The sequence below is a fragment of the Lacerta agilis genome, chromosome 14 (genome assembly GCF_009819535.1).
Source record: "Lacerta agilis isolate rLacAgi1 chromosome 14, rLacAgi1.pri, whole genome shotgun sequence".
In the NCBI taxonomy this organism is placed as follows: Eukaryota; Metazoa; Chordata; class Lepidosauria; order Squamata; family Lacertidae; genus Lacerta; species Lacerta agilis.
This window is the reverse complement of record NC_046325.1, coordinates 39241699-39268628: the sequence shown is the minus strand read 5'-3', so window position 1 is coordinate 39268628 and position 26930 is coordinate 39241699. Positions and strand designations below refer to the sequence as shown.

The window sequence follows — 26930 nt, the reverse complement described above, 5'->3', positions numbered from 1 at the left end:
GGTAAATATACATTCAAAGCAACATGATTAATACAAGACTAAAATCTTATCATAAATACCGTATTTTCCGGCGTATAAGACGACTGGGCATATAAGATGACCCCCAACTTTTCCAGTTAAAATATTGAGTTTGAGATATACTCGACTGCAGAATCTCCCCCCGGCATATAAGACCCCCGACTTTTGAGATGATTTTCCTGGATTAAAAAGTAGTCTTATACGCCAGCATATACAGTATTTCAAAGTAAAACATTTATAAGGAGGTCAACTACAAAATGCACGTTTAACGCAGCAAAGTGAACCAAAATTTGTTTTATCTTAAACATTACTAAGGGAAGTCTAATATAAAATGCATATTTAACAGTATAATTAGCAAAAGAATTAAAATATATATATATAATAATCATAGAACATATCTTCTGATATCGCTGCCAATCCTGCCAATGGTGGTTCATTGTAGGCGGTGGCAGGATTAGCCCCGATGAGCTGGGTCTGCACTAAGAGACAGCCAAGATGGATGGATGAATATAGGAGCAAATTAAACTCCATTACACTGAGTACAGCCATTGGCCCATGTAGCCCTATAGTTCTTACTCTGACTGGCAGCAGTTATCAGGCAAAGGTCATTCCCAGTCCCAGGCTCATATTTGCTATACTGAGGACAAATAATGAAAGAAACATAACTGATCATTTTTTTTCCAGGAACCAATTTATTAGAAAAAGACTAAATTATTGAGGAGGGAATCACCCCACTTCGTTAAAAATCAACAGGCAATTATAGGCAATCGTTTGATAGGCAGGTGTCAATTTATGAAAATCATCATCTGCAACCGTTGCGAACAACAAAATGGGACTTCCAAGTAATGCCGCGAGCTTCAGATGCGGCAGTTGCCCTTTCAAAGCAGAGAGAAAGACTCAACAGGTGCAAAATATCCTCCTTTAAAGGCATTACTCTGTGGAAACCAGGTGCATGCTAAAATGCATGAGATTTCAGTGCATGCTAAAAGCAAGAGATCTCCTCTTCCTCTACAGGACTTAACTGTGAGAGTGATAATTCGGTCACCTGGGAAGAGAAGGAAGCGCTTGTTATTCTGCACAATCTGGATCACTTAAAATTTCACAGACTGGGGCTGTGCACACAGCATAAATTGAAAGCACATTACTTCCCCCCAAGAAATCCGAGAACCGTACACCCCTCATACAGCTACAATTCCTAGGACCCTTAATGAATTACTCTTCCCATTTTATTTTAGGAGGAACTCGTGTATTTTAAATGTATGCTGGGTACGCAGCCAGAAGCTGCTGAAACTGTATTTCCAGTATCTGTGCCTGGTGCTGTACACCCATCATCCTTCCCTCCCCACAGTGGGTGATTTGGGGGGTCATGCTTGCACGTGGGCCTGAGCAGTCAGGAATTTGTTTTTGAAATACGCCAGCCACCTTCCCCTTGCTCTCATTCTGCTTTCACCCTGACCCACATGCAACTAAAAAGGAGCTCGATCTGACAGGATCTGCCAAGGCTGCAGAATCCCTAATAAAATAAAATAAACAGAAATTGCTTTGATGGATTAGATGAGAAGAGCTCTCCCCAGATGAAAACCACTGCGAATCTGAGCATGATGGGGGATACATGATGCATAGCTGTCAACTTTTCCCTTTTTTAAGGGAAATTCCTTTATTCCAAATAGGATTCCTCGCAAGGAAAGGGAAAAGTTGACAGCTATGACATGATGGGGGATAAAGGTAAAGGTAAAAGGACCCCTGACCATTAGGTCCAGTCGTGTCTGACTCTGAGATTTCGGCGCTCATCTCGCTTTATTGGCCAAGAGAGCCGGCGTACAGCTTCCGGGTCATGTGGCCAGCATGACTAAGCCGCTTCTGGCGAACCAGAGTAACGCACGGAAACGCCGTTTACCTTCCTGCCAGAGCAGTACCTATTTATCTACTTGCACTTTGACATGCTTTCAAACTGCTAGGTGCGCAGGAGCAGGGACCGAACAACGGGAGCTCACCCCGTCGCGGGATTCAAACCGCCGACCTTCTGATCAGCAAGTCCTAGGCTCTGTGGTTTAACCCACAGCGCCACCCACATCCCATGATGGGGGATACACACATGCTAATAGCGACTGCTTTAGCATCTTTGCAAAAACAAAAGCCAAAAGTTAACTCCTTGTGTTGATGAAGAAGTGCTTCATTCTGTTCTGATCTGTTAGATGCCACAGGGCTTGAAAACAGAGCCCTATGGTTCAGACACTGGGTCTCTGTGCAACCCAGGATGCCAATCAGAGGAGTTAAGACTCCAGCTGAGAGTTTGCTGCAACAGCCAGCAATCCTCTTGGCCTTAGAAGCCAGGCGACGGGAAGTCCATCACCGGCTAGAGGCCACCTACTCTTCTGCAAAGCCACCCATCTGGCTTCCTAAGCGAACCTGACAAGCAACAGAGAAACGATATTTTCTCTGATCACTCTCTCCTATGAAGCTAAGGTGCCCAAGAGCTGAGTTTAACAGATCAAAGCAATCTGACGCTGTACATTAGATAATGTTCCAGGTTACCTGGATGAGACCTTTGAGTTCCTCTTCTGTTAAAAGGTCAATGTGGTCTTCCTGGGGACAGCTGTACTCCACAGCTACCTTCCCATTCTCTGAAAACAAGTCAAGCAAACGTGGTCAGGCTTGAACAAGCTAAAACAGGGGTCAGCAAGGTTTACCTCGCCTGGGCCGGTTCACTCCAGTGGAGATAGCTCCGTGGGACGGATTGCGTGCGCGCATGACGTGCGCACGATGGGTGGCTCAGTTTGGGGGCAGCTTGTGGGCCGGTTAAACGACCCCCGTGGGCCGCTTGTGGCCCATGGGCCTTGGGTTGCCTACCCCTGAGCTAAAACAAGGAAAAAGTTTTCTGTATTATTTTGTAACACACTTGAAATTTATTTGGGGTTTTATTTATACAGGGCCAGATTCAACTAGACAGACCCACTAGCAGAAGCCTGTGAGAGGACTTCTGCTATCCCAACAGGGCTTCCCCTCCTCGTCTCCCAGCCCACTCCCTGAAATTGGCTCTGGGTGGTGGTGGAAACCCCAGAACCACACACTGGAGAGAGGAGCTCATTCCATGAGGCAAACAGAAATACTTGTCTCCTTAGTGCTACGTTGAATTCCACCTGTAGGATTAACATAGGGTTTCAGAATTAAAAGTATTATATTTCATAGAGTCATCAAATTGTAGAGCAGGAAGGGACTCCGAGGGTCATTTAGTCCAACCCCCTGCAATGCAGGAATCTCAACTAGATCACACATGACAGCTCCCCCCCCCGCCCAACCTCTGCTTAAAAACCTCCAAGGAAGGAGCCCAAAACCTCCCGAGGGAGTCCATTTCTAAGGAGACAAATGGGTGCCCCAGGAAAGAGCAAATAGAACTTACATATGAAAAAATAAACAAAAATAAAGAGCCTTGCCTAGAACTATAATGAGAATCTTCTGAAATGCATCCGAGAGGGCTCGATGCACGGCAAGCTTCTGGATGTTGTTCGTGGCCAAGAGAAACTCTGAAAGACAGAAGCCAGCAAAAGACCAGATTGTTTCAAGATACATCTGCCTGCCAGCCAGCTACTGTAAGCCTCTGAAAACAATGCTTTAAGCCGTAGCAGTTTGAATGTCCTTATAATGTTGGACCTGAAACACTGATACACTTTGTTATTATTCCAGATGTCTGTGATATCAAAGAAAATGATTAAATCCGTAATATTACAAAGGAGTATCCAGCCAGATGGGCGGGGTACAAAAGGCTGATCGCCGAAGAATTGATGCTTTTGAATTATGGTGCTAGAGGAGACTCTTGAGAGTCCCATGGACTGCAACAAGATCAAACCTATCCATTCTCAAATAAATCAGCCCTGAGTGCTCACTAGAAGGACAGATCCTGAAGTTGAGGCTCCAGTACTTTGGCCACCTCATGAGAAGAGAAGACTCCCTAGAAAAGACCCTGATGTTGGGAAAGATGGAGGGCACAAGGAGAAGGGGACGACAGAGGACAAGATGGTTGGACAGTGTTCTCGAAGCGACTAACATGAGTTTGGCCAAACTGCGAGAGGCAGTGAAGGATAGGCGTGCCCGGCGTGCTCTGGTCCATGGGGTCACAAAGAGTCGGACACGACTGAACGAAAAAACAACAAATTATTATTAGTATTATTTAATCATAATAAAATGCAGAATGAAACTCCAGATGGTCAGTATAGTTATAATATTAATATAAGGATATTTTTAATACGTTCCTACTAAAAAAGGGGGGAAGGAGAAAACTACGACTACACATTTCCAGATTTGACTAGATATTTGTCATAATAAGGCAGACATGTGCATAATTTCTTCCACAATTTGACTTCCCAAAATATTAATACATGGTAAACTCTTAGGTCTCAGTTGGTTCTAAATAACGTCAATGAATTTCTGCCATTGTGCCCGAAAGTTATCTTGTCTCTGTCTTCTCTCTCTCGAGATCTTAAAAAAGAAGTCATTTTTGCCACAATTGCAAAATCCCGTACCTTTTCATTGATTTTTTTGGTTTGCCCTGTGATCTCTTACGTACTTTACAAACCAAAAATCTGAACAACACAAAACAGTCCAGTGAAATATTGTCTACACTGCCGTCTCTACAGCCTTGGTACAGTGGGGGCTGGTCCATCAGGGAAAGTGTGGCACTGCCCCGCCTGCCTCAATCTGCCCCCACTCATCCCCTACCTGCTTGTCAGTCTTACAGCCAGCCAAGCAGAGTAATCCCATGACCTGTCAGCTTCCTCTTCCTTCAATGGGTTACCACTCAGCAAGGAGACTACGGCTCAGGACCACAATACCTCTTGCCATATGAACCTACCCGGACCCTGAGATCATCTTCCAAGGCCCTCCTTCGTGTGCCTCCTCGAGAGGTGCAGAGGGAGGCAACACGAGAACGGGCCTTCTCTGCAGTGCTCTCCCCAGGGAAGTTCGCCTGGCGCCTTCATTATGCACCTTTAGGCGCCAGGAAAAAAACGTTCCTTTTTAACCAGGCCTTTGGTTGATCTGACATCAGATGCCCTTTTAAAATGCGTAGCGGGGAGGTTGTGTGTGTGTGTGGGGGGGTGTTATTGGGTTGTTGTTTTTATTTTGATTATATATTTTGTGGTTTTGTGTTCTGGTTTTGTTCTGTGAACTGCCCTGAGACCTCTGGGTGTAGGGCGGTACTGTATATAAATTCAATAAATGATGATGATGATGATGATGATGATGATGATACGGGTCATTCACCATCTTTCATCCAAACCCATTGTCCAGGATCCTGGTTCTTTAGGCTCAAGCAATAACCCTCTTCCTGATCAATGTTCTTTGTAGTTGTTGTTCAGTCGTGTCTGACTCTTCGTGACCCCATGGACCAGAGCACGCCAGGCACGCCTATCCTTCATTGCCTCCCGCAGTTTGGCCAAACTCATGTTAGTAGCTTCGAGAACACTGTCCAACCAACCATCTCATCCTCTGTCGTCCCCTGCTCCTTGTGCCCTCCATCTTTCCCAACATCAATGTTCTTACTGACCACATAATTAACAACAACACTTTTATACTGTTTCATTCTGTCTTCCCACCCCGCCCCATTATTACCTTGGCTGGGATCCACAGGAAGCTCAGCCAGACCAACCCCTCTGGTGCGGATCCCATATCGGGGGAAGGTTAATTCTTGGACACACAGATACTTGGCATTCCTGCTCCTGGGTGTTGTCCTGACTTCTTCCACGTCATTCTCCTCGTCTTCAAAACCAGATATGTTCTGGAGCTGCTGCCAACAGAAACTGTGTTAGCAAAGGTCCAGCTGCTTTTAGCTACCCCGGAAGTTGATCCCCTGTCCCTTCATAATTCCAGGGAATCTTTCTGCATGCCAGGACTCAAAAAATGCAGTCGCCAGGTCGCCACCAGCGACCAGTAATATTTTTATGGCAACCACCTTTGTGGGTGAGCACAAAACAAGTGATTCCTCCTCCCAAGTCCTCTGGCACAATCAGAGTTCCAGTTTTTCTTCTTCTTTTTACATAATGCTTTAAAAAACAACAACACACAGTATCTCCCTCTCTTCTTGTTTGGGGTGGTGGTCAAAAGCAGTGAAGGTAATTGGTAGGGTGGCGCCCATCATCCTCTGGGGCCCAGAGGAAGGGGAGAGCTGTTCTCACAAGTTAACACTGAGTTTTGGAGACTTTCACAAGTCAAGAGAGATTTTCACGTCATCTGAGCATCTCTCCCAGCTCACTGCAAAAATGAGAGGTTGACCTCTCAGCACTCCACCCCGGACATGCTAGAAAAACCAGGAGAGGGGAGCAATTAGCAACTGGTGACAACATCAAAAATGGCTGGCTACTAAGAGCAGCCGAGATTTGTGGACCCCCTAAAAGCAACGCCTGAAGTGGAAGAAATTGAGGGGGTGAGACGAGACTGTTTACGTCTCCCTGAAAAGAAGAGAGGGAGGACTGGTCTGCTTGAAAAGTGGGATGGCAGCATCATGAAGAAGAAGAAGAAGAAGAAGAAGAAGAAGAAGAAGAAGAAGAAGAAGAAGAAGAAGAACAACAACAACAACAACAACAACAACAACAAGAGTTTGAATTTGATATCCCGCTTTAATACTACCCGAAGGAGTCTCAAAGCGGCTAACATTCTCCTTTCCCTTCCTCCCCCACAACAAACACTCTGTGAGGTGAGTGGGGCTGAGAGACTTCAGAGAAGTGTGACTAGCCCAAGGTCACCCAGCAGCTGCATGTGGAGGAGCGAAGATGCGAACCCGCTTCACCAGATTACGAGTCCACCGCTCTTAACCACTACACCACACTGGCTCTCAACTTTAAAACGCCAGGCATTTTCTTTTTATTTAGGGTCATATGGTATGACGACCCCCAAGCCTGTTGTGATCTTCATCTTTTTTTAGTGGGCCTGGGTAAGATTTGTCCCTTTTTATATTATTGCAAGATGAGCATTTTTAGTAAATAAAATCTGTTGTTTTAACCTTTTTTACATGTATGCTTTTTTTTACAACTGTAAGCCGCTTTGAGTGACAAATACATGTAATAATAAGAATAAAAGTGCCACCCCACCCCCACCCCATTTTGAGCGCTTCCTATAAAGCTTACAATGGACAGGCATTTCTAAAAATCAGATATAATTTGTTCGCCGCCTCTCATGATTTCAGGGACTGGGCAGAGGAGGAATGGTGGAGACCGCCTCCCCAGACTGACCTTTCCAGAGAAGACGACAGTTTGGAATTACAACAGGGGGTTGAGGGAGGTCACAGCTCAGAGGCAGATGAGGGGGAAAGCTGGGAAATAATGGGAGAGGAGGAGGAAGAAGAAGAAGCACCAGGGGAGAGACAGCTGACGGACTCAGCGTCTTTAGAAAGCATTCCAGACCCCACCCTCCCAGAGAGCCTTGGAAGTAGGAGAGCAAAGAGCTCAAAGGCAGAGGGCACTTTTCAGCACCCGTAGCTATGACACATGAGAGAGGGAGGGGGTGGAGACTCACTCGGGGCAACGCCATTATTCCAAGAGGCTGCATTCCCAAGCCTCTCTCTGTGAATGTTCAATAAAAAGCAGTTGGTAAGAGAAAGAATTAGGGGAATCATCGGAAATGACTATGGAATGCAACAGAAACTCGGTGTTTATCAGAGCCCTCCAAATTTGAAGCATGGGAAGTCCAAAAATTTATAATTTGGCAGAATATTTGGACTATTTGATATGTTTGTGTATAATCTGGAACACTGAATGTGATTTGATTGGTTTGTTAAAGTGGAAAATTCAATAGAAATGATTTTAAAAATAAAATAAAAATAAAAAGCAGTCGGTAAGAACTCTTCCTGCGGTGGGGGTTGGATCCTCTGCCGCCTGACAAATAGGAAGCAAAACACCACGCGGCTGTTTGTATAAGTGGCCAATGACTGTCAGACTCGGGCTATGAGTTTTTCTCCCAACCCAAAGAGGGACTTAGCAGACTTAGCATCTCATGTGAAAGTGGGAGTGAAAACAAGAAACCCAAGTGCAAACAGCAGGCCATCCTTACCGTGATGATACGACTGGACCAGCTGTTGAAACCAAGGAAGTGATTGGCTAATTCCCGGCATCTGTAGCTGCTCAAACCCAAGCCTTGTTGTGAAAAGGGTCGTTGTCTGGTACAGATGCAAACCTGGGCATGGAAGGGGTGGGGGAAGAAGAAAAAAAAGTCCCAGGTGATAACAGCCCACAATCATCACCATCATTTCTTCCACAGGTGAAGTCAAGAAGCGATAGCATTTCAACTATTTGGATCAAGAGCCATTTCAAAACATTCTCCCGTTCGGTTTATTTTTAAAACACAGGGAAAAGCCTTACGATGGTTTCACAATCTTACCGTTTTCTTTGCATTAAGAAAATAAGCTGTTGCCACCCCACCCATCAATATGAAGAGTTGCAGGAGGAGGAGGAGGAAGGAACTGCTTCCTGGCCCTGGGATCTGTAGCAGCATGACATGGAAGGGGGAAGGTCTAAAGGGTTACCCTAGGAGGGCAGCAGTGAGGGAAGAGTGAGAGGAGGGGATTGGCAGGAGAAGCAAGCAGTGGGTGGCGCTGTGGTCTAAAGCACTGAGCCTCTTGGATGGAGGCTAACAGATTGAGGTTGAATCCTGACAAGACAGAAATACTGTTTTGGGGGGACAGGAGCCGGGCAGGTGTGGAGGACTCCCTGGTCCTGATGGGGTAACTGTGCCCCTGAAAGACCAGGTGTGCAGCCTGGGAGTCATTTTGGACTCACAGCTGTCCATGGAGGCACAGGTTAATTCTGTGTCCAGGGCAGCTGTCTGCCAGCTCCACCTGGTACACAGGCTGAGACCCTACCTGCCTGCGAACTGTCTCGCCAGAGTGGTGAATGCTCTGGCTATCTCACGCTTGGACTGCTGCAATGCGCTCTACATGAGGCTACTTTTGAAGGTGACCCGGAAACTGCAATTAATCCAGAATGCGGCAGCTAGACCGGTGACTGGGAGCGGACGCCGAGACCACATAACACCGGTCTTGAAAGACCTTCATTGGCTCCCAGTATGTTTCCAAGCACAATTCAAAGTGTTGGTGCTGATCTTTAAAGCCCTAAACAGCCTCGGTCCAGTATACCTGAAGGAGCGTCTCCACCCCCATCGTTCAGCCCGGACACTGAGGTCCAGCGCCGAGGGCCTTCTGACGGTTCCCTCACTACCAGAAGCCAAGTTACAGGGAACCAGGCAGAGGGCCTTCTCGGTAGTGGCACCCGCCCTGTGGAACGCCCTCCCACCAGATGTCAAAGAGAAAAACAGCTACCAGACTTTTAGAAGACATCTGAAGGCAGCCCTGTTTAGGGAAGGTTTTAATGTTTAATAGATTATTGCCTTTTAATATTATGTTGGAAGCCGCCCAGAGTGGCTGGGGAAACCCAGTCAGATGGGCGGGGTATAAATAATAATAATAATAATAATAATAATAATAATAATAATAATAATTGATCAGAAGGTCAGCGGTTTGAATCCCCATAACAGGGTGAGCTCCCGTTGCTCTGTCCTAGCTCCTGACAACCTAGCAGTTCAAAAGCACACCAGTGCAAGTAGATAAATAGGTACCGCTGCGGCGGGAAGGGAAATGACATTTCCGTGCACTCTGATTTCCATCACAGTATTCTGTTGCACAGAAGCAGTTTAGCTATGCTGGCCACATGACCCAGAAAGCTGTCTGTGGACAAACGCCAGCTCCCTTGGCCTGAAAGTGAGGTGAGCGCCGCAACCCCATAGTCGCCTTTGACTGGACTTAACTGTCCTGGGGTCCTTTACATTTTTTTTACAAAACGCGTATATTAGGAGAGTTCGTACTAAAATACCAATGCTTATTTTCACAGAGACTTTAAAGAATGAATTTGCAAACTGGTGAAGAAATGTGGCGAACTGGACTTAAGAATGGGGCAGGGGGGAATGAGAAACTGCGAGAACCGAAAATGGACAGTACCTGTTAAAATGTCTGAAACTGGAGGTGCTGAGCCATGAGGTTAATGCAGTGTTGGTGGTGTATTGATTTACAGTCAAACTATACATGATGTGAAGGCTCTGTGATTGAAACGTGCAACGTGTTTTTATTTTGCAAAAAAAAGGGGGGCAGCTGTGCGAGTCCCCACTTTAATTGGGATTGGGGCACAGGGCCAGAGTGTTATGTGGCAGCTGGAGAAGATTTGTGGCTGCTTTTGGTAAAATAAAAAGATGTCAGAAATTCCAGTCATGCTACCTTCTACATCCTGCTTCTAACCCCAGGGGGGAAACTACCTCGTTGCATTATAATTTACTCATAAGCGCATACTGACTATTCTGTAGGGAATACACCTGTAACATAGACACAGTCTTAAGATTCAGCATTGGAAAGATACCTTCAAAGGGGATTTCTGAAACAGGGGCCGCTGGTTACAAGCACATTGTGCCTTGCTGGCATCTCTCGCAGAGTAGAACTTCACAAGGGCATAATAGCCAGGCCCAGCGACTGGAGCATTTTGGTGAACCCTCACGGAATAGAGCGGCCCAAATGCAGAGAAGGTTAAATATAGAGCATGCTGGAAGGGAAGGGGGGGAAATTTCCATTGGGAAAAGCAAAGCTAGAAGAACTACTACCATAGCCAACTGCATGAGGCCTCCATAGCCTAATATTCTGGGTGCTATGGCAGAGTAAAAGGTAGATTCGTGGGGCACAACCTACCAGAACATCTCCATTGAAAATAATAGGGGCTGTGCCCATATAACATGCTACAATCCTTTGTCTCGGTTCAGTCCTCAGGTGATAGCATTCAACCTCTTGATATTTTGTCCAATTCAAGATGCTGCTTTTGACCTTTATAGTATTTCACAGCTTGGGATGGGGCACCCTAAAGACCACTTTGTCCCCTATCAACTTGCCCAGGCACTAAGATTTTCCACAGCAACTCCTCTCAGAGCACCAACAGCTGAAAATGCAACTTTATTGTGAAACTGCTTCCTTAAGGCACCCCCTTTCTATCAAGTATCAGGCTAATCCATTTTTTTATTATTCCTTGAGGCATTTTTAATGCTTTGTACCGAGAAACAGCATTGTGCCGAGAAACAGAAAACAGGGCGACCTATTTTCAAACCGGTTGTTTTCACTTTACTGTTTTAATCGCTTATTTCAGTTGTGTGTTGTGCTAATGGTTCATTACGCATTTTACTGGCTTATTGCGCATTTTATCGTTGTTTTGATTCCTAAACTGCATCGTATACCGCCCTGGGATAAATATCTATAAAAGCCTAGAATACGCAAGTGTTTCTGATCTGTTTTGCAAAGCCAGGAAGTGGTCGTTACTCCAAAGCGCGAAGATGGATTCAAAAGCTGCTTCCAATCAGGGACAAGGAATAAGAGGTCCTCCTGATCTTATTGGACTACAACTTCCGCCAGCCGCAGCCAGCACAGCCGGTAGTCAGGGATGATGGGAGTTGTAGTCCCACAACACTTCCCAGCCCCACTCGAAGAGTTCCGGGCCAGGCTGAGGCTAGCCAGTCCCGCGTCTGCCGCCCATCCCGACGTTCGTCAGTACACGGATCCAGCCGTCGGGACAGGAGCGACAGCTCCTCCCCTGAGCCCTTTCAAATACAGTTCCGCTTCCAAACGATTCAAAGAAGTTTGCGCGCCAGGTCCCCGGCAGCATAAACGCTATTTTTTCATTTCATTTCATTTTTTAAAAAAGTTCTTATCCCCGGGCAAACAAACGGGCTAGTGGACACGGTGCGTCCCGACACGCGTTCGCGAGCAGCCCTGAACGTCTGAAGGGGTCTGCAAAGATACCCTCTCTCGCCCCTGCATGCATGCATACCGGGCGCCGGAGGTTCCCCACCCGAATACCTGAATAACCCACCCAAACCAGGCCATATCCAAGGAAATAGAAAACTATTTCTGCCTTGCAGGGGGTTGGACTAGATGACCCTCAGGGATCCCCTCTAAAATTCTGCGATCTTGCCTCTGACGCGTCTGTCTCCAATCCCAAAACGAGCAGGGTCCGTCCATTTCCATCCGGGACTCGGAACTCCACTATTTCTGCCATGGGTGAGCTGCAAGAGCATGAAGCGGATTTGCAGCCAAAAAAGAAAAGAAAAGCCCTTCTCCCTCCTGGGGGCGGCCCCCTCGTCCACGTGCTTGCAGACGGAAGGCTCCGGTGACTTCCCGGGATCCCCTCCGCCCTCGCCTCCTGCGTCGATGTTCAACGCCAAACCTCAACTCTGGAGCACAAAAAGCCCCCAGTAAATTAAGCTTGCAGGACAATTCCTTACTGAGAGGTGAATATGCTGTTGAACTATATACTGTATTCCCGTTGCATGGAAATGGACAACAGGACGGCGAAACTGGAAAACCATAGCTTTAACTATATGGACCTGTGTCTGCAAGGTGATGTCTTTGCTTTTTAAGATGCTGTCTATGTTTGTCATTGCTTTTCTCCCAAGAAGCAGGCGTCTTCTAATTTCGTGACTGCTGTCACCATCTGCAGTGATGATGGAGCCCAAGAAAGTGAAATCTCTCACTGCCTCCATTTCTTCCCCTTCTATTTGCCAGGAGGTGATGGGACCAGTGGCCATGATCTTAGTTTTTTTGATGTTGAGCTTCAGACCATATTTTGCGCTCTCCTCTTTAACCCTCATTAAAAGGTTCTTTAATTCCTCTAATTAAACAACTACCTGACTTTTAAAAGACATCTGAAGCCAGCCCTGTTTAGGGAAACTTTTAATGTTTGATCTTTTATTGCTATTGCTATTATTATTATTATTATTATTATTATTATTATTATTGTTAATATTCTGTTGGAAGCCGCCCAGAGTAGTTGGGGAAACCCAGCCAGATGGGCAGGGTATAAATATATTATTATTATTATTAGTGTTATGTATTGAAGTTCTCACCCTAGGCCACTAGGGGTGTTGTGTATATAGTTTCACTCTGCCCACCTAACTGCAGTTCTCACTCAGGTCCACATGCAAATGAAGGATTGAGAGTGCCATTCACGGATTGGGTAGCTAGAGAGAGTTGTTACTGTTGCATGTTCCTGAATACTATATAAGCAGGCTGGCTCAGCCCTTCAGTTCAGTTCTGTTCCAGCCTGAGAATAAAGAGAGCTGCTTGGAGAATCACTGTGTCGTCTGCTGTGTCCACCCACTACTTAATAATTAGTATTATTATTATGAAGGGTCTACCAGACTTGCACTTGCACCATGCCTAGAAAGCAGGGGTGGTCCCAGAAGTTTTGCCCTTGCCTGCTGCTTTCCCCCGGGGAAAACCTGTTCTTTAGCACTAAATCGGAAGAAATGTCAATCCGGAGGAAACCCAGCTGATGCCTGGTCCGATTTAGCGCTAAAGAACAGGTTTTCTCCAGGGGAAAGCGGCAGGGCAAATGGAAGTTTGTATGAGCCTAGAATCATCACTGATCAGGGCTAGATTGGCATTCATCCATCTCGGGAGACAACAGAGGCGTGCTGCTTTGGGGGTGAAGTCAAACTGTTGGAAGTTTAAAGGAGGGGAGACCAGAGCAGGAGGGACATGTTTTGTTGCATCTGATCGGGGATAAACGGGAAAGGAAAGGGCTTCCAAATCAGAATCTAGAAATGAAGCACAGGGATTTCCTTTATTATTACTATTATTTTGAAATGGAATAAGCCCCATAGGAACAAACACTGTATGGGTGATTTGCAATTTATGTGTATTAAGCTTGTGCACATTCAGCTTTATTCGCTTGGCAAAAAAAATTAAATTAGGTTGGACGTCCGGGAAATAAACCGTTTGCAGTCTCACTTGCCACTGAACTCAGTGTGCTTTGACTATACACAAATTTTGGCTTTAGGCACTTTCTCTGGAACGTCAACCCAGCATAAGCTGAGAGTCGCCCTCGCTTCAGACCTTCATGCAACTTACATGAAAGGTGGAAGGGGGCTTCTAAGGACACGTCTTTAGAACATGCACAATCTGAGAACCCACCTAACACAAGGTTCCTGACTGTAGGGAGGTTCAATGGAGCGTGCTTAGAAGGGTCTCCCCCCACTTTCAGGCCTTCACAGTTGGAAATAAACCTGATGAGGGCAAGGGTAAAAAAAGAGGCCCTCTCCCTCGCGCAGGCCTATCTTGAGTTGATCCAATACAAATAATGTCTGAAGAGCTAGAGGCAAAACTGGATTTATTTTTACAAGTACAAAGAAGCATAGAGGGTTCTTGCTAGCAGCAGAGCTACAGAATGCACAACATTTTGCTCTTGACTTGAATCAGCGTTTCCTCACGCACACACAGCAGAGGCACCAGCAGCGCACTAACTCCAGGCCTTAGGAAATGGTACTTCTCCCCTCAGATGGTGCAGTTAACTTCCCCGAAACGCCGGCACTTCATCACTTTCAGGTAGGTCTCCACCTTGTGCAGGTCCTTCTTGAAGCAGGACAGAAGGCCGTAGTTTTTCAGCAGAGCGTCTTCGCTCCGGAGGTTGACGTCAAATTTGTCGTAGGTGGGTCTGAGCAGCTGAACACCCCGTGAGCTCCCGTCCTCCAGCTCCTGTGGGAAAAACGCTCTTGCAAATGGGAAAGGTATGACGACAGACCTTTAAAGACCTAAACGGCCTCGGCCCAGTCCCAGTATACCTGAAGGAACGTCTCCACCCCCATTGTTCAGCCCGGACACCGAGGTCCAGCTCCAAGGACCTTCTGGCAGTTCCCTCACTGCGAGAAGCGAAGTTACAGGGAACCAGGCAGAGGGCCTTCTCGGTAGTGGCGCCCGCCCTGTGGAACGCCCTCCCATCAGATGTCAAGGAAATGAACATGATGGTACACAAGCAGTCTGCACGGAGATGGTGTTGGACTTTCGGAGGAAGAGGGGGGGACTAGCCCCGTTGTATATTGGGGGGTGGGGGCTGTGTGGAGAGAGTCTATTCCTTCAAATTCCTGGGAGTTTACCTTAGTGAAGACTTCACTTGGAAAATCAATACAACCCAGGTGGTTAGGAAGGCCCAACAGAGACTCCATTTCCTTAGGGTCTTACGTAAGAACAACGTCAAACAAAAATTGATGACCTCTTTCCACCTGTCTGCAATAGAAAGTGTCCTTTCATACTGTATTACAGTGTGGTACGCTGGTTTGACAGCCAAGGACAGGAAGTCCCTACGAAGGGTGGTGAATACAGCACATCGTACCATGGGCTGGACCCTGAGTTCACTAGATGACATCGCAGGAGACCGCTGCCTCAGGAGAGCGAGGAAAATTCTCAGGGATGACTCACACCCCGGCCAGCACCTTTTTAATCTCCTACCTTCGGGCAGGAGATATAGAAGTATAGACAGCCGCACCAACAGGTTAAAGAACAGTTTTTATCTGTGGGCTGTTGGGCTGCTGAATGGAAAAAAATACTGGTGCAATTGACTTCCGACAAGCACACAGAGTGCGAACAAGACCGAGTGTATGTGTGTGTGGGGGGCCCTCATTTAATTTCACTGCACACAGGTGGTGTAGTGACAATAAAGGTTTATTCTTCTTTTTTTTATTTAAATAAACAACTATTTGTCTTTTGGAAGACATCTGAAGGCAGCCCTGTTTAGGGAAGTTTTTAATGTTTGATGTTTTATTGTGCTTTTAATATTCTGTTGGGAGCCGCCCAGAGTGGCTGGGGAAACCCAGCTGGATGGGCGGGGTATAAATAAATAAATAATAATTATTAGGAAGGTAAAAGGTAAAGGGACCCCTGAACATTAGGTCCAGTCGTGTCCGACTTTGGGGTTGCGGCGCTCATCTCGCGTTACTGGCCGAGGGAGCCGGCGTACAGCTTCCGGGTCATGTGGCCAGCATGACTAAGCCGCTTCTGGCGAACCAGAGCAGCGCACGGAAACGTTGTTTACCTTCCCGCCGGAGCGGTACTTATTTATCTACTTGCACTTTGACGTGCTTTCAAGCTGCTAGGTGGGCAGGAGCTGGGACCGAGCAACAGGAGCTCACCCCGTCGTGGCGATTCGAACCGCCAACCTTTTGATCAGCAAGCCCTAGGCTCTGTGGTTTAACCCACGGCGCCATCCGCGTCCTGTCTATTATTAGGAAACATGGCCCCAATCCCAAGCTTGGGAGATTTTGAAAATTACCCACCGTTTGCTTCGTGACTAATTACGACAACTGTTCCCCTGTATTGTGGGTGAGCAGAGGCATGCATGCAGCCCCTGGAATGGGAGAAGGCAGGTGGAAGGTCTCTCTTGGCAAGCATTTGAAGCCTATCTCTCTAGCTAATTCTCAGCATGGCAGCAAAATCAAGTAAGAGGCCTTGCAAAGGCAGTTCTGCAATGGATGGGTTGAGATGCAGCAGCAGCAATGCGGGACTCAGCAGCAGTTACAGTTTTCGGTGTGTGTGTGTGTCCCCCCAAAATGTGGCTTAATTGCAAGTTGAGAGCATTAAATGCCTTGTTGGGTCAGTCCAAAAGAGAAGCTCGCATGAGCGCAACTTGCATTCCTCACCAACTGGTGCTCAGAGGCATCTCGTCTCCAATATTGGGAGTTAGCACACAGTCATCGTGGTTAGTAGGGTGACCAGAACTGCAGCTTCACTCAAAGGGAACTGCTTGCCCCTTGGGAACAGATGGCTTACCCTCATAAGAGCCTGGATACCTTCTTCCAAGTCTTGGAGTTTTTCATACACTCTGTCCGAAGTCCCAAAGACCAGGCTATTAGTGAACACCCTGCTTAGGAACCGTACAGGACCTAGCCAGGACTGAATGAGAGTCAGCGAAAACCTGAGAAGCTCCATGTCCTTAAAGGGAAAATAAACAAAGAGGCCAGTTTTAAAAAGAACCATAACGAGTCACTCATTCCCCCCTCCCCCATAGCCTTCAAGACACTCTCTTAATAAGTACGCCATCTCTGTGCCAAACCAGCTTTGCACAAGCAAAGCAAAACGCTGTTGTGGTGGCCCCACAACCTTGGGATTCGTTCCCTGGAGGACTCGCCAAAACCTGAACCTGTACATCAGGAGTGGGGAACCTACGGCCTTCTTGACGACAGCTCCCATCCTTGACCACTGATCACAATGATGGATGAAACGGATGCGGTTTGGAGCCCATGTGTTTCCATTATAGCAACGAATGGTGGGTCGGATCAAGGAAATGGTTTGAGAGGGAATGCTGTGCCCTGGGTTCAATGTGTGCCTCTTTGTGCTCACAGCCCTCTCCATCCAACCCAATAACAAGGTAGATAACGGTGTACTAGTTATTATACTTTTTCTGTCCTTGAGCACCAAACGTCAACCTAAATAAGGGCACCACCTTCAGAAGATGTACAGCAGGGGTGTGGAAACCTGTGGTGTCAAACTCCCAGATGTCAAACACCCACAAAATCTTGGTTCCAATCAGATTTCTTTCCTTGCACTGCTACTAATACTCTAAAAAAGAAAAGAAAAGAAAGACCATCTCCCAAATGCCATGTCTAGCCCATGACCCAAAGTTACCTTTTAAGGACTTGGGCAGAGTACTTTCCCGGCCCTATTCCATTAGACCCTTACATTTAATTGAAGTGAACCTGGAGCCATTTGCTTGAGTGGGATTCAATTGCATACTGGCTAATTTAGTAGTTGGTCTGCGCAACAAAACTGCTTCTGATCCCTGAATCTGATTTTTTTTTTCTGCATGAAGGAAAGTGAAGGGGAAAACACTGGAAAGAGGAGGAGGAGGAAGAGGAGTTTGGATTTGATATCCCGCTTTTCACTACCCGAAGGAGTCTCAAAGCGGCTAACATTCTCCTTTCCCTTCCTCCCCCACAACAAACACTCTGTGAGGTGAGTGGGGCTGAGAGACTTCAGAGAAGTGTGACTAGCCCAAGGAGTGGAGACATGAACCTGGTTCACCAGATTACGAGTCTACTGCTCTTAACCACTACACCACACTGGCTTGCTTTGATGCAACATCATCTAACCTACCCTCAAAACAAATCAGAATGGATGCTCATTCAACAGTAGGCATCTAAGTTCTCTGCAAACAAATGAGATTGCTCTGTAACGAGGTTGACAGGAAGCGCCCCTGATAACTTGCTAAAGAGTAGTGAATGCTAGATGATGCTTGTAAAGCTGGCAGAGGGCATTCTCTCAATGGGAACATTCCTTCCTCAGTGATTGAATAGTTACGTTGTTTGGGACAAGTTATATTCTGATGGCAGCTGGAGAGAAAATGGGATTGCAAAGTATTGTTACAGAAGTTGGGAGCTACCCCGCTGTTTGCCAACTGGGACAATGGGAAGCTGAACACACAAAACACACAAATTCCAGATTTTTGACATTGATGCAGTCATTCCATAAAATAAGGGAACAAGGGAGTTAACCTACCGTTCTTTGCTGGGCATCTTCCTTCCCTGTGGGTGCAGGGATGGTTTCAGAATAACAGTATGAAGATGGAGAGTTTTTGTTGGAGTACCGCTGGGCTTCTGAGATGTAGGAACGTTCCTGTAAAAAAACAAAAACAAAACAAAAGCCGCAAAATGCTACGAGGGTTGCTTCCTCCATGCACCGTTTAGCCAGGAGCAAAGGTGAAGTAGAGGCTGGATATGGAGCTGCCAAGCCAAGTTATAATTGTGCCTGAGCGGCACTCAGCCACCCTTGTTCACTGTCAGAAGGAATGATGATATAGAAACCAAATAGATGCATTTCTGAATGGTACACTATGGTGGAATCTACACACATATAAAAAAATGCTGTGAAAATGCTTTTTTTAAAAACGCTTTGAACAATACATAGAATTTGGCATAGCTCACTCTCGCCATCTACTGACACATTTGTATATTGCACCTTACAACACATTTAAAATGTTTTATTTGCAGCTGTATAGCTGAGTCCTATTACTCACAAACTCCTTGAAGGTATCAGCTGCTAGCAGGTGAAGATGCTGTGCCCTTATAACTGCATTGGCAAACAGGCTGGAGAGGGGCATTGTGGGAAAGGCCGTTGTTCCCTTCGGCCATTGCAGGGCCAAGATAGTCAGAGCAATGACAAACAGAGAAGAAGGTCTAGAAGCTGCAAAAGAAGACGGAGGCTGAGATTCTCAGATCAAAGGAGAGTCCTTTGCAATGCGTGCAACGTAATTGAAAGACGCGATGTGACACTTAAGCAGCTCATTTAAATCCATGGTTTGTGCAAATCTCGCAATTTGGTATATTCTGCTAAAGCCGAGCTCCAGTCTAGGTAGATCTCTGTTCATCTCTGAAAAGCCTTATAATCAACCTGTTAAAACAGGGATAGGGAACCTGTGGCCCTCAAGATGTAACATGACTCCAACTCTCACCAGCCCCAGCCAATGTTGCCGGCAGTCAAGGATGATGGGTGTTGGAGTCCAATGACGTCTGGAGATTCACATCGCCTTTTCAAGTGAGCAAAGTTAAAGGTTACAAAATTCGAGCTGCTACAGAGCTCAGATTTCACATCTTCTACAATGACCTTACAAGGCCGTAGCTTCTTTTTGAGCGGATTAAACTAAACTTTGCTAAACCTGGACTGTTTTCTGTTAACTGGTTATACCACTGAGAGTCGCCTCTGAGCCACACAACCATCTTTTCTGGAGAAATATACATTGAATAAAGTGTGAGCCCTCCCAGAGTTCCGCCAGAGGAAGCCATGGCTTTTAAGGCAGCCGTTGACTGTGTTCAGCATATGCCCAGGTGAGATAGCTACCCTCCTTTGGGATGGGGGTGGCAGGTTTGGCAAGATAATTCTTGCTGGTTCTTGCTGCTGGCATGGGCAGGTGGGTTGGAGGTTGCATTCCAACTCACTTTTTCAATTTTTTTCTTCAAATAGATTAGACAGTCACCTTCTGGCACCCTCACCTCAGTATTTGGGCTCTAAACTAGAAGCAATATTTGCTGGGAAAGACATAAAGAAATACCTTATACCTGGTCAGACCTATGGTCTTAACAGCCCACCTGCACTGAATCCTTAGTCACCTTTCTGAGACCTTCTGCAAGAGATCTTTTAGCCAGAAACGCTGTGGTCTCAACTAAACACCTGCAACATACACGGTGCAAGTAGTCTGCAAGGAGTCTGCTAGCATTTGAAACAAGTACTTTGTCTGACATTTGGTGTGGACAGAAACAAATGGAGAGAACGAGAGCAAAACAGAAGCAGTCATTGGTGCAAGCAGACAGCAGGGGGTGGATGTTCCCCAAGCACACCCCAATCGTCCCTTCAGAATCGTTGCCTGACTCTTGAGGAGCCACTGGGCTGATTGCTGGAGTGGGGGAAGGTTTAGACTTCCAAAGCATGTCACCCATGTACAGTCCATGTTTCATCACTTAGCTTGCTGAGCATGCTGAATTCTTACTATTACCTGAACTTACCTGACAGTTGTACCTATTTGCATGACAGACTCCCCTGCCCCGCCCTCCAAGATTGCTGGATCTCATTTTGCTCCTGGTCTCATAAAACCCCACAGTTATGAATTTGCTTAGTGCTAGCGTGGAGAACAACATCAATCAAAACCAGCAGCTAATCCCCAGATATCATCTTAACTTGGATCGCCACCTTTCTGACGCACAGAGATTCCCACAACTTTAGCAGCTGCCCAACCGGCCAAAACGTAACAGGTGAACGTTTCCCCCATCAGGAAATCTGCACCCGTTGGATTTCTGCAGAATTTGCCGTTATCAAGGATGCAGAATCTCCATTCGTTCAGAAATACGGCAACCTCCCTCTTCTTAACATGCAAAAGCATACCTGAATCCATGTCCCGTTGGCAAATCACGGAGGTCTTTGAAGGCAGTTTTCCTCTCATCTGTACTACTTAATGCCCCACCTGAGCCATACTTATACGCCAAGCATATAATGTTTATTGATCGGATGAGTAGGTCCATGCTTGCGTTTGCTAACCAGCACATGCAGATGCATATATGTAGAGGCTATCCATGTCAGTTGGCAACAACAAGGGTGTTGACCTGCATCATCAACACCTGGGCAGATGAGTTAGGACAACCTGATCTCAGCTGTGTCCACATAGGCTGTTGGTACGCAGCCAAAATAGGCTTGTGATCAGGCGGTGGGGTGTCACAATGCCCAGTGAAAATTCCACCATCTTCCTTGCTAGAGACCTCCGGCCAAGATGAGCGTTGGATTTAACTGTTTGTACTTGGTTGTTGACAGTTGGGACCAGATTCTGTTGTTGGCATACATGATTCCTGTACCATTTCTCTTGCTAGGTGGGGACTACAGCTGGGGCAGGGGAATAATAATAATAATAATAATAATAATAATAATAATAATAATAATTTATTAATACCCAGCCCATCTGGCTGGGTTTCCCCAGCCACTCTGGGCGGCTCCCAACAGAATATTAAAAACATGATAGAACATCAAACATTAAAAACTTCCCTAAACAGGGCTGCCTTCAGATGTCTTCTAAATGTCAGGTAGTTGTTTTTTTCCTTGACATCTGAGGGGAGGGTGTTCCACAGTGTGGGTGCCACTACCGAGAAGGCCCTCTGCCTGGTTCCCTGTAACATCACTTCTCGCAGCGAGGGAAGCGCCAGAAGGCCCTCGGAGGTGAACCTCAGTGTCCGGGCTGAATGATGGGGGTGGAGATGCTCCTTCAGTTACACTGGGCCGAGGCCGTTTAGGGCTTTAAAGGTCAGCGCCAACACTTTGAATTGTGCTCAGAAATGTACTGGGAGCCAATGCAGATCTCTCAGGACTGGTGTTATATGGTCTTGGCAGCCGCTCCCAGTCACCAGTCTAGTTGCTGCATTCTGGATTAGTTGCAGTTTCTGGGTCACATTCAAAGGTAGCCCCACATAGAGCGCATTGCAGTTGTCCAAGCGGGAGATAACTAGAGCATGCACCACTCTGGTGAGACAGTCTGCATGGAGACTTTCAAACATGGAGCTTCTCCTTAAACATGGAGCTTGTTGTTGTTGTTGTTGTCATCCATCTGTCTCAAGAGACAATGGATTACACCTCTGGTGATAAAGTCTGCTGTAATACTGTTCCTACTGCTGGGTGGCAGCTCCCAGGGGAACACAGCTAGGAACTGGAAGGAATGGGGCTGAAAGATGGAGATGGTTGAGCTGAGTTCTTTTTTGCAGTGGTGTGAAGTGAAGTAAACTGTGAAGTGCAGGAGCTCATGGCCATGCCTTTGAAGAGAAATTCAACATGCAGGCAGTTGGCAGTTGTGTTGAATACACACACAAACACACAACATAGCATAACAGCCAGTTTATTAGGAATAGCATGATTGCAATCCCGTGTGTAGTTTCTCAGAATGTAAGGAGGCCATGATTTCAATCCTGTCCTGTATTGTATTCCGCTCTGTCAGCACTGTTTCCATTGTGCTACAGTTTGGCTTCTGCTAAAATCTAAATCATCATCATCACCATCATTATCATCATCATTAAAATTTGTATCCTGCCCTTCATCTGAAGATCACAGGTTTGTTCACTACATAAAAATACAACACAATGAGAACACAAAATACATAATAAAACAAAAACAAAACAAAACAAAACAAAACAATGACTCCTTCAATATGAACACAATATGAACACAATTATGTAATCGCTAATTACGTAATTAATGTCAGTGCATTTCAATGGAAGGGAAACATCAGCAACAGTGCAGAAAATAACACAGTTATGTGATGTTCTTGGACTTAAAAAAAATTGTGTATGCTGTTCGTATTTCTGTTTGTGTGGCTTCTGTTACTGATCTCAGGAAAATGTGTGAATTGTGGCGGTTCCTGTCCTTGTTTTTATGTCTAACAGAAGTCTCCAAATTCACTACCTGGGAGTAAGCATAGAATTGGTGGAGCAGGAGACTCTTAATCTCAGGATGATGGGTCCGAGCCCCACGACAGGCAAAACATTCCTGCATTGCAGCAGGTTGGACTAGATGACCCTCGTGGTCCCTTCCAACTCTAAAATTCTATGACCACTGACCCCAGAGCTGCTTATCTCTGGTGCTCCAGCAGGTACTGCCATCTTTGCTCCTGGTCTGAAAAAGCCTGAGAGTAGCATTTTCATGGTTTCCCCTTCTGGGCTCCATACTTTGTGGGCAGAGAGGCTGGGATTAAGAAATCTGAGGCTGTCTTCTGAGGATATGGAGCAGTTTGGGTGAGAACGGGGGAAACCCTTAGCCCCACCACCACCACCAATAAAGCCATAACGATAAATACCCAAGGAAAAGACTTTTTATGTACACTATGGTAGCTATACGGATCCTGCATGCCCAGAGAAGGAAGGAAGATAATGTACCTACCTGAGAAGAATGACTAACATACCGTAGATGATGGACTTATGCCGAAATGGCGAAAATGACCGGGAGGATCAGAAACCAAGAAGATAATAAATTTAATTAAGAATGGGGGAAATTTATAAGTTACTTGAAAGAATACTGTAAACAGTTAAAAACACTGGCAGGATTCTAAAAACACGCTTGCAATGTAACAAGAACTATGGTGAGAATGGAATGTTAAGGAAATGTGGAGAAGAGTATAGGATGCAGTTGGAAAAGAATAACTATGGAACTCATGGAGGGGTGGAGGGAAGTCAAGGGATTCAGAGAATCCTAGGTGTATATGATTATGATTTGTATCTGATTCTAATTGTTAAATGTAAAACTGAATAAAAAAAATATTTTTTTAATTAAAAAAAAAAAGCCATCACGATAAGTTATAGAAACACCATCGCTTCTGGAAACAAAACAAAACAATTCCCAGCCCTGCTCAACCCCTTAGAACATTCAGAATATCAAAATTCCAGGGATTCTGCATTTTGAACCAATGTTTTACTCTCTGTGTCGTGATGGTGACAATGTTCACCCCAGGCGCATGTGGTCTACAATCTCATCCAATGCTAACATCTCAGTAGCACACCCACGGGGGCTTATGCAATCCTGGGCAGGGATCTTCCAGTTCATGACATTTCGAGGAAAGTCGCCCCTGTTAATAAACATGGATTTTGCAAGGTGAGTTGTGGGGCCTTTTCTCAGAAGCCCCTCTGAGCTTTGCCTCATATGAGCATCATACAAAGGTCATCTCCTAGGAAAGCCATTGTGGGAGGGGGCGGGAGAGAAGATCACACCCCCTGCCAAGGACAGGTGTCCAGTAACCGCAGAAGCAGCAACATCTGGGTGTGTTTTTCCCCACTTTTGATGCTGGGTTGCTTTCAGGTTCATCCGTGTTTGCTGGATAACGCCCACATTCAGCCTACCTTGTGAAAGAAGTGTGCATGCACACGAAAGCTCATACCAAGAACAAACTCAGTTGGTCTCTAAGGTGGTACTGGAAAGAATTTTCTATTTTGTTTCGACTTGTGAAATTCTGATCACTTACACCTCAAGAAGGCGCTTCAGAGTAGAGTAGATAAAACCTTATTCGCATTAGCCAATGGCCATAGCAACAATAAAACATTACAATGTATAGAGAAAGGAGAATTTGGTATAAAAGCGCATTTTAAAAGCTTCAGAGCTGAAGGAAGCACCACACAAGGAACTCAAAGCAGCCGGTGATGTGCGTCAGAGCACATTTCCTCCCAAGAAGTTGGGGTGTGTGTGCTATAAATAGGTTTGTGAAATTATTGGTGGTCTGAAGAGAGTAGGCACAGAAATACGAGCTTCTCAAAATATTAGGAAACAGTTGTTGTAAGCAGCCGTGATATATTTTTAATGATACAGTGGTATGTAAGCCTTCTTACAAATAAAATAATAAAATCCCTGACTTGGCTGATAGAAGCTGGAGTCCAAAAAGCCACAGGTTTGCCATCCGTCTGGTACAAACGACAACAAAACCGCAACAACAGCCAAACGCACCAGTATCAGAATCTGGACAGTCATCTAATAATATATTTCCTCAAAGGGCAGCCAGCTCTAGAGCCTGCAAAGGGATTAGGAATTTCCTTCTTTCTGTCTTGTTTTGTTTTTTTGTCATACCCAAATACAGTATTTATTTTGTAAAATGAAAGATGCTGGGCTTGGAACAGGGTCCTCGAAGCCGCCACTTTTATTGTGGAAACATTGCTCTGCAATCACAGGAGTGTGAGGTATGTTGGGTGGGGTGACTGAAGCACTGAGGGAAAGATGCTGAGCTCACATCCAAAGATGGCCTCCCTTTTTATGCCAAGTACTGTACCTGACAAAGACCTCCAACATGCTCAGAGAAATGCAGTTGCGTTTGCGGAAGTTTTTATGTAGACTTTTACATGCTGCCCTGATCCTTTTTACGGAAGGGCTGGGTATAAATCTGTAAATAAAATAACTGAGCCCAGGGAATGAAAACTGGTTCGCCAGAGCTTGATTCTGATGGTGAGGCCTGCCTCCAGTTTCAGCTCTCCGTCTCTTGCTGGAGAGTCCCCCGTTAGCAGATATAACCCCACAATCCTTAGCTGACCCCTTGACCACTGTGTGTTGTGTTGGGGGGGCGGGGGCTCTGATCTCTGCCGCCCTCGCCACCTCGCAGGGGACATCCATCTGTTTATCCAAACACGGCACTTGCCTTTGTATCTTATTACATGCAAGAGGGGGAGGAGAAGGTGGGTGGGATTTAATTTCCAGGGAGCAGGTAATGACCGGGCACATAAATATTAAGAAAACAGTTACGTTGGCTCGAATTAAAATGCAAACGTACAGAATTTTCACTCCCTCCCTAGAACCAACAAACCAGGCCAAAAGGAGGAAAAATATCTGTGTGGAGGAGGAAAATGGATGGAAAGCATGACAAGAGCTGAAACAGGAGAAGTTCTGGGTCTATTTTTTTCCTTACAGGGTTTCTGCTTCTTCGCATGAAGAAACTCCGCAGGTGCTGTTTTCCATTTTGAATTAATACACTTTTTCATTGAAGGGCTAAGGAATCGCTGGCCATTGAAAGGAACATGCAGTCAGTACAACCTCAGGGACCAACGAGGGTCTCAAAACTAAGATGGCGATGGGGGGGGGGGGTGAGGCATGGCTGGCAGAACTGAAACTTGGTTGTGTAAAGTCCCCTTTCCATTGCCTTGCCTGAATGAACATGTGACATTTCCGCCTCCCAACCCACCCACCCCTGCCTCAGATACCCATTTCCCTGCTGCACATGGGGGGTGTATTTTATCATGCAAAATGACAGGAAAGGAACAGATCTGCTTCGGTGAACCACGCAAAACAAGAGGAAACACCGTGAAGCACCGCCAACTCCTAGCAAAAGATTATCGGGGGCCAACGCTTTGGTACTGTTCAAGTGTGTTCTGTCCAGGGTGTTGTGTAATTATAAATTGCCACTGTTTCTTTATGGCTTGTGCCTCCTCTGCTTTGAACATCAGGATGTGTACCCTTCGACATCCCGCTGATCAAAATTGCAATGCTATTTTTATTTTTATTTTTGTCCCAACAAGCCCTTGTGGGAAGCAGCTGATCCGTGAGAGAGCACAAGAACGAAAAAACAAGTGTATTTTGGTCTGGCGCTCTGGCGTGAGCCAGTTGATTCATGGCAGAGAGCGAGACCAAAAAACGAGTGTCTTTCAGTCTGACAGTCTGGCATGAGCTGGCTGTCTCATGCCAGAGCTCTGGACCAAGAAAGGAACCCGAAAAGGGACATTCCAGGATCCAATCAGAAGCTGTTGATGCAGCCTAGAACAGCATTAGCTTCTTTTGCTGCTACTTCACACTGTTGTCTCATGTTAAGCTTGTGGTCCAGGAAGGCTGCAGCTATTCTCTTCAGTGAATCCACTCAGAAGCAAGCACCCCACACTTCTGAGTCATCAGAGAGTAGGCTAGGATCTTTACCCTTAGCAACACTTCTGCTGCTCTTTGGGGCTGTGGCCATAAGCCCTCGAAGCGACATTCCAGGTGGCCAAACAAGATTCCACCTAACAAGCTAGTAATGCGTCCCAGACTCCACGTGTTCCTCTCTCCACTGCTATACTTCTCCTCAAGACACAGTTTCTGACAATGGTGC

At 46.1% G+C, this 26930-nt stretch overlaps 2 protein-coding genes across 2 annotated transcripts; both read right to left on the bottom strand.

Annotated features, from left to right (window-relative positions):
- Positions 1 to 732: 732 nt before the first annotated feature.
- LOC117059287 (RAD52 motif-containing protein 1-like) lies at positions 733 to 12164 on the bottom strand. Its single transcript, XM_033170907.1, has 7 exons — positions 12003 to 12164; positions 10410 to 10589; positions 8059 to 8181; positions 5626 to 5797; positions 3453 to 3542; positions 2554 to 2642; positions 733 to 1063 (listed from the first exon to the last, which is right to left on the bottom strand). Exons 1-7 carry the CDS (start codon positions 12084 to 12086, stop codon positions 1001 to 1003), a joined length of 801 nt encoding a protein of 266 aa, XP_033026798.1. The 5' UTR covers positions 12087 to 12164; the 3' UTR covers positions 733 to 1000.
- A 2142-nt stretch (positions 12165 to 14306) lies between these two features.
- Positions 14307 to 20991, bottom strand: LOC117059297 (somatotropin-like). Its single transcript, XM_033170927.1, is given in 6 exon segments — positions 14307 to 14563; positions 16631 to 16792; positions 18356 to 18472; positions 18873 to 18905; positions 18907 to 19039; positions 20732 to 20991. Coding segments are annotated over 5 exon segments (594 nt in total). The 5' UTR covers positions 18988 to 19039; positions 20732 to 20991; the 3' UTR covers positions 14307 to 14362.
- Between the last annotated feature and the right edge of the window lie 5939 nt (positions 20992 to 26930).

Coding starts and splice junctions, on each gene's coding strand:
- LOC117059287 (XM_033170907.1), bottom strand. CDS start 12,086: ATGGCAGAAATAGTGGAGTTCCGAGTCCCGGATGGAAATGGACGGACC. Junction 3,543..5,625: donor TCCTGTGGATCCCAGCCAAG/GTAATAATGGGG, acceptor TCTGTCTTTCAG/AGTTTCTCTTGGCCACGAAC. Junction 1,064..2,553: donor AACTCAAAGGTCTCATCCAG/GTAACCTGGAAC, acceptor TTCTCTTCCCAG/GTGACCGAATTATCACTCTC.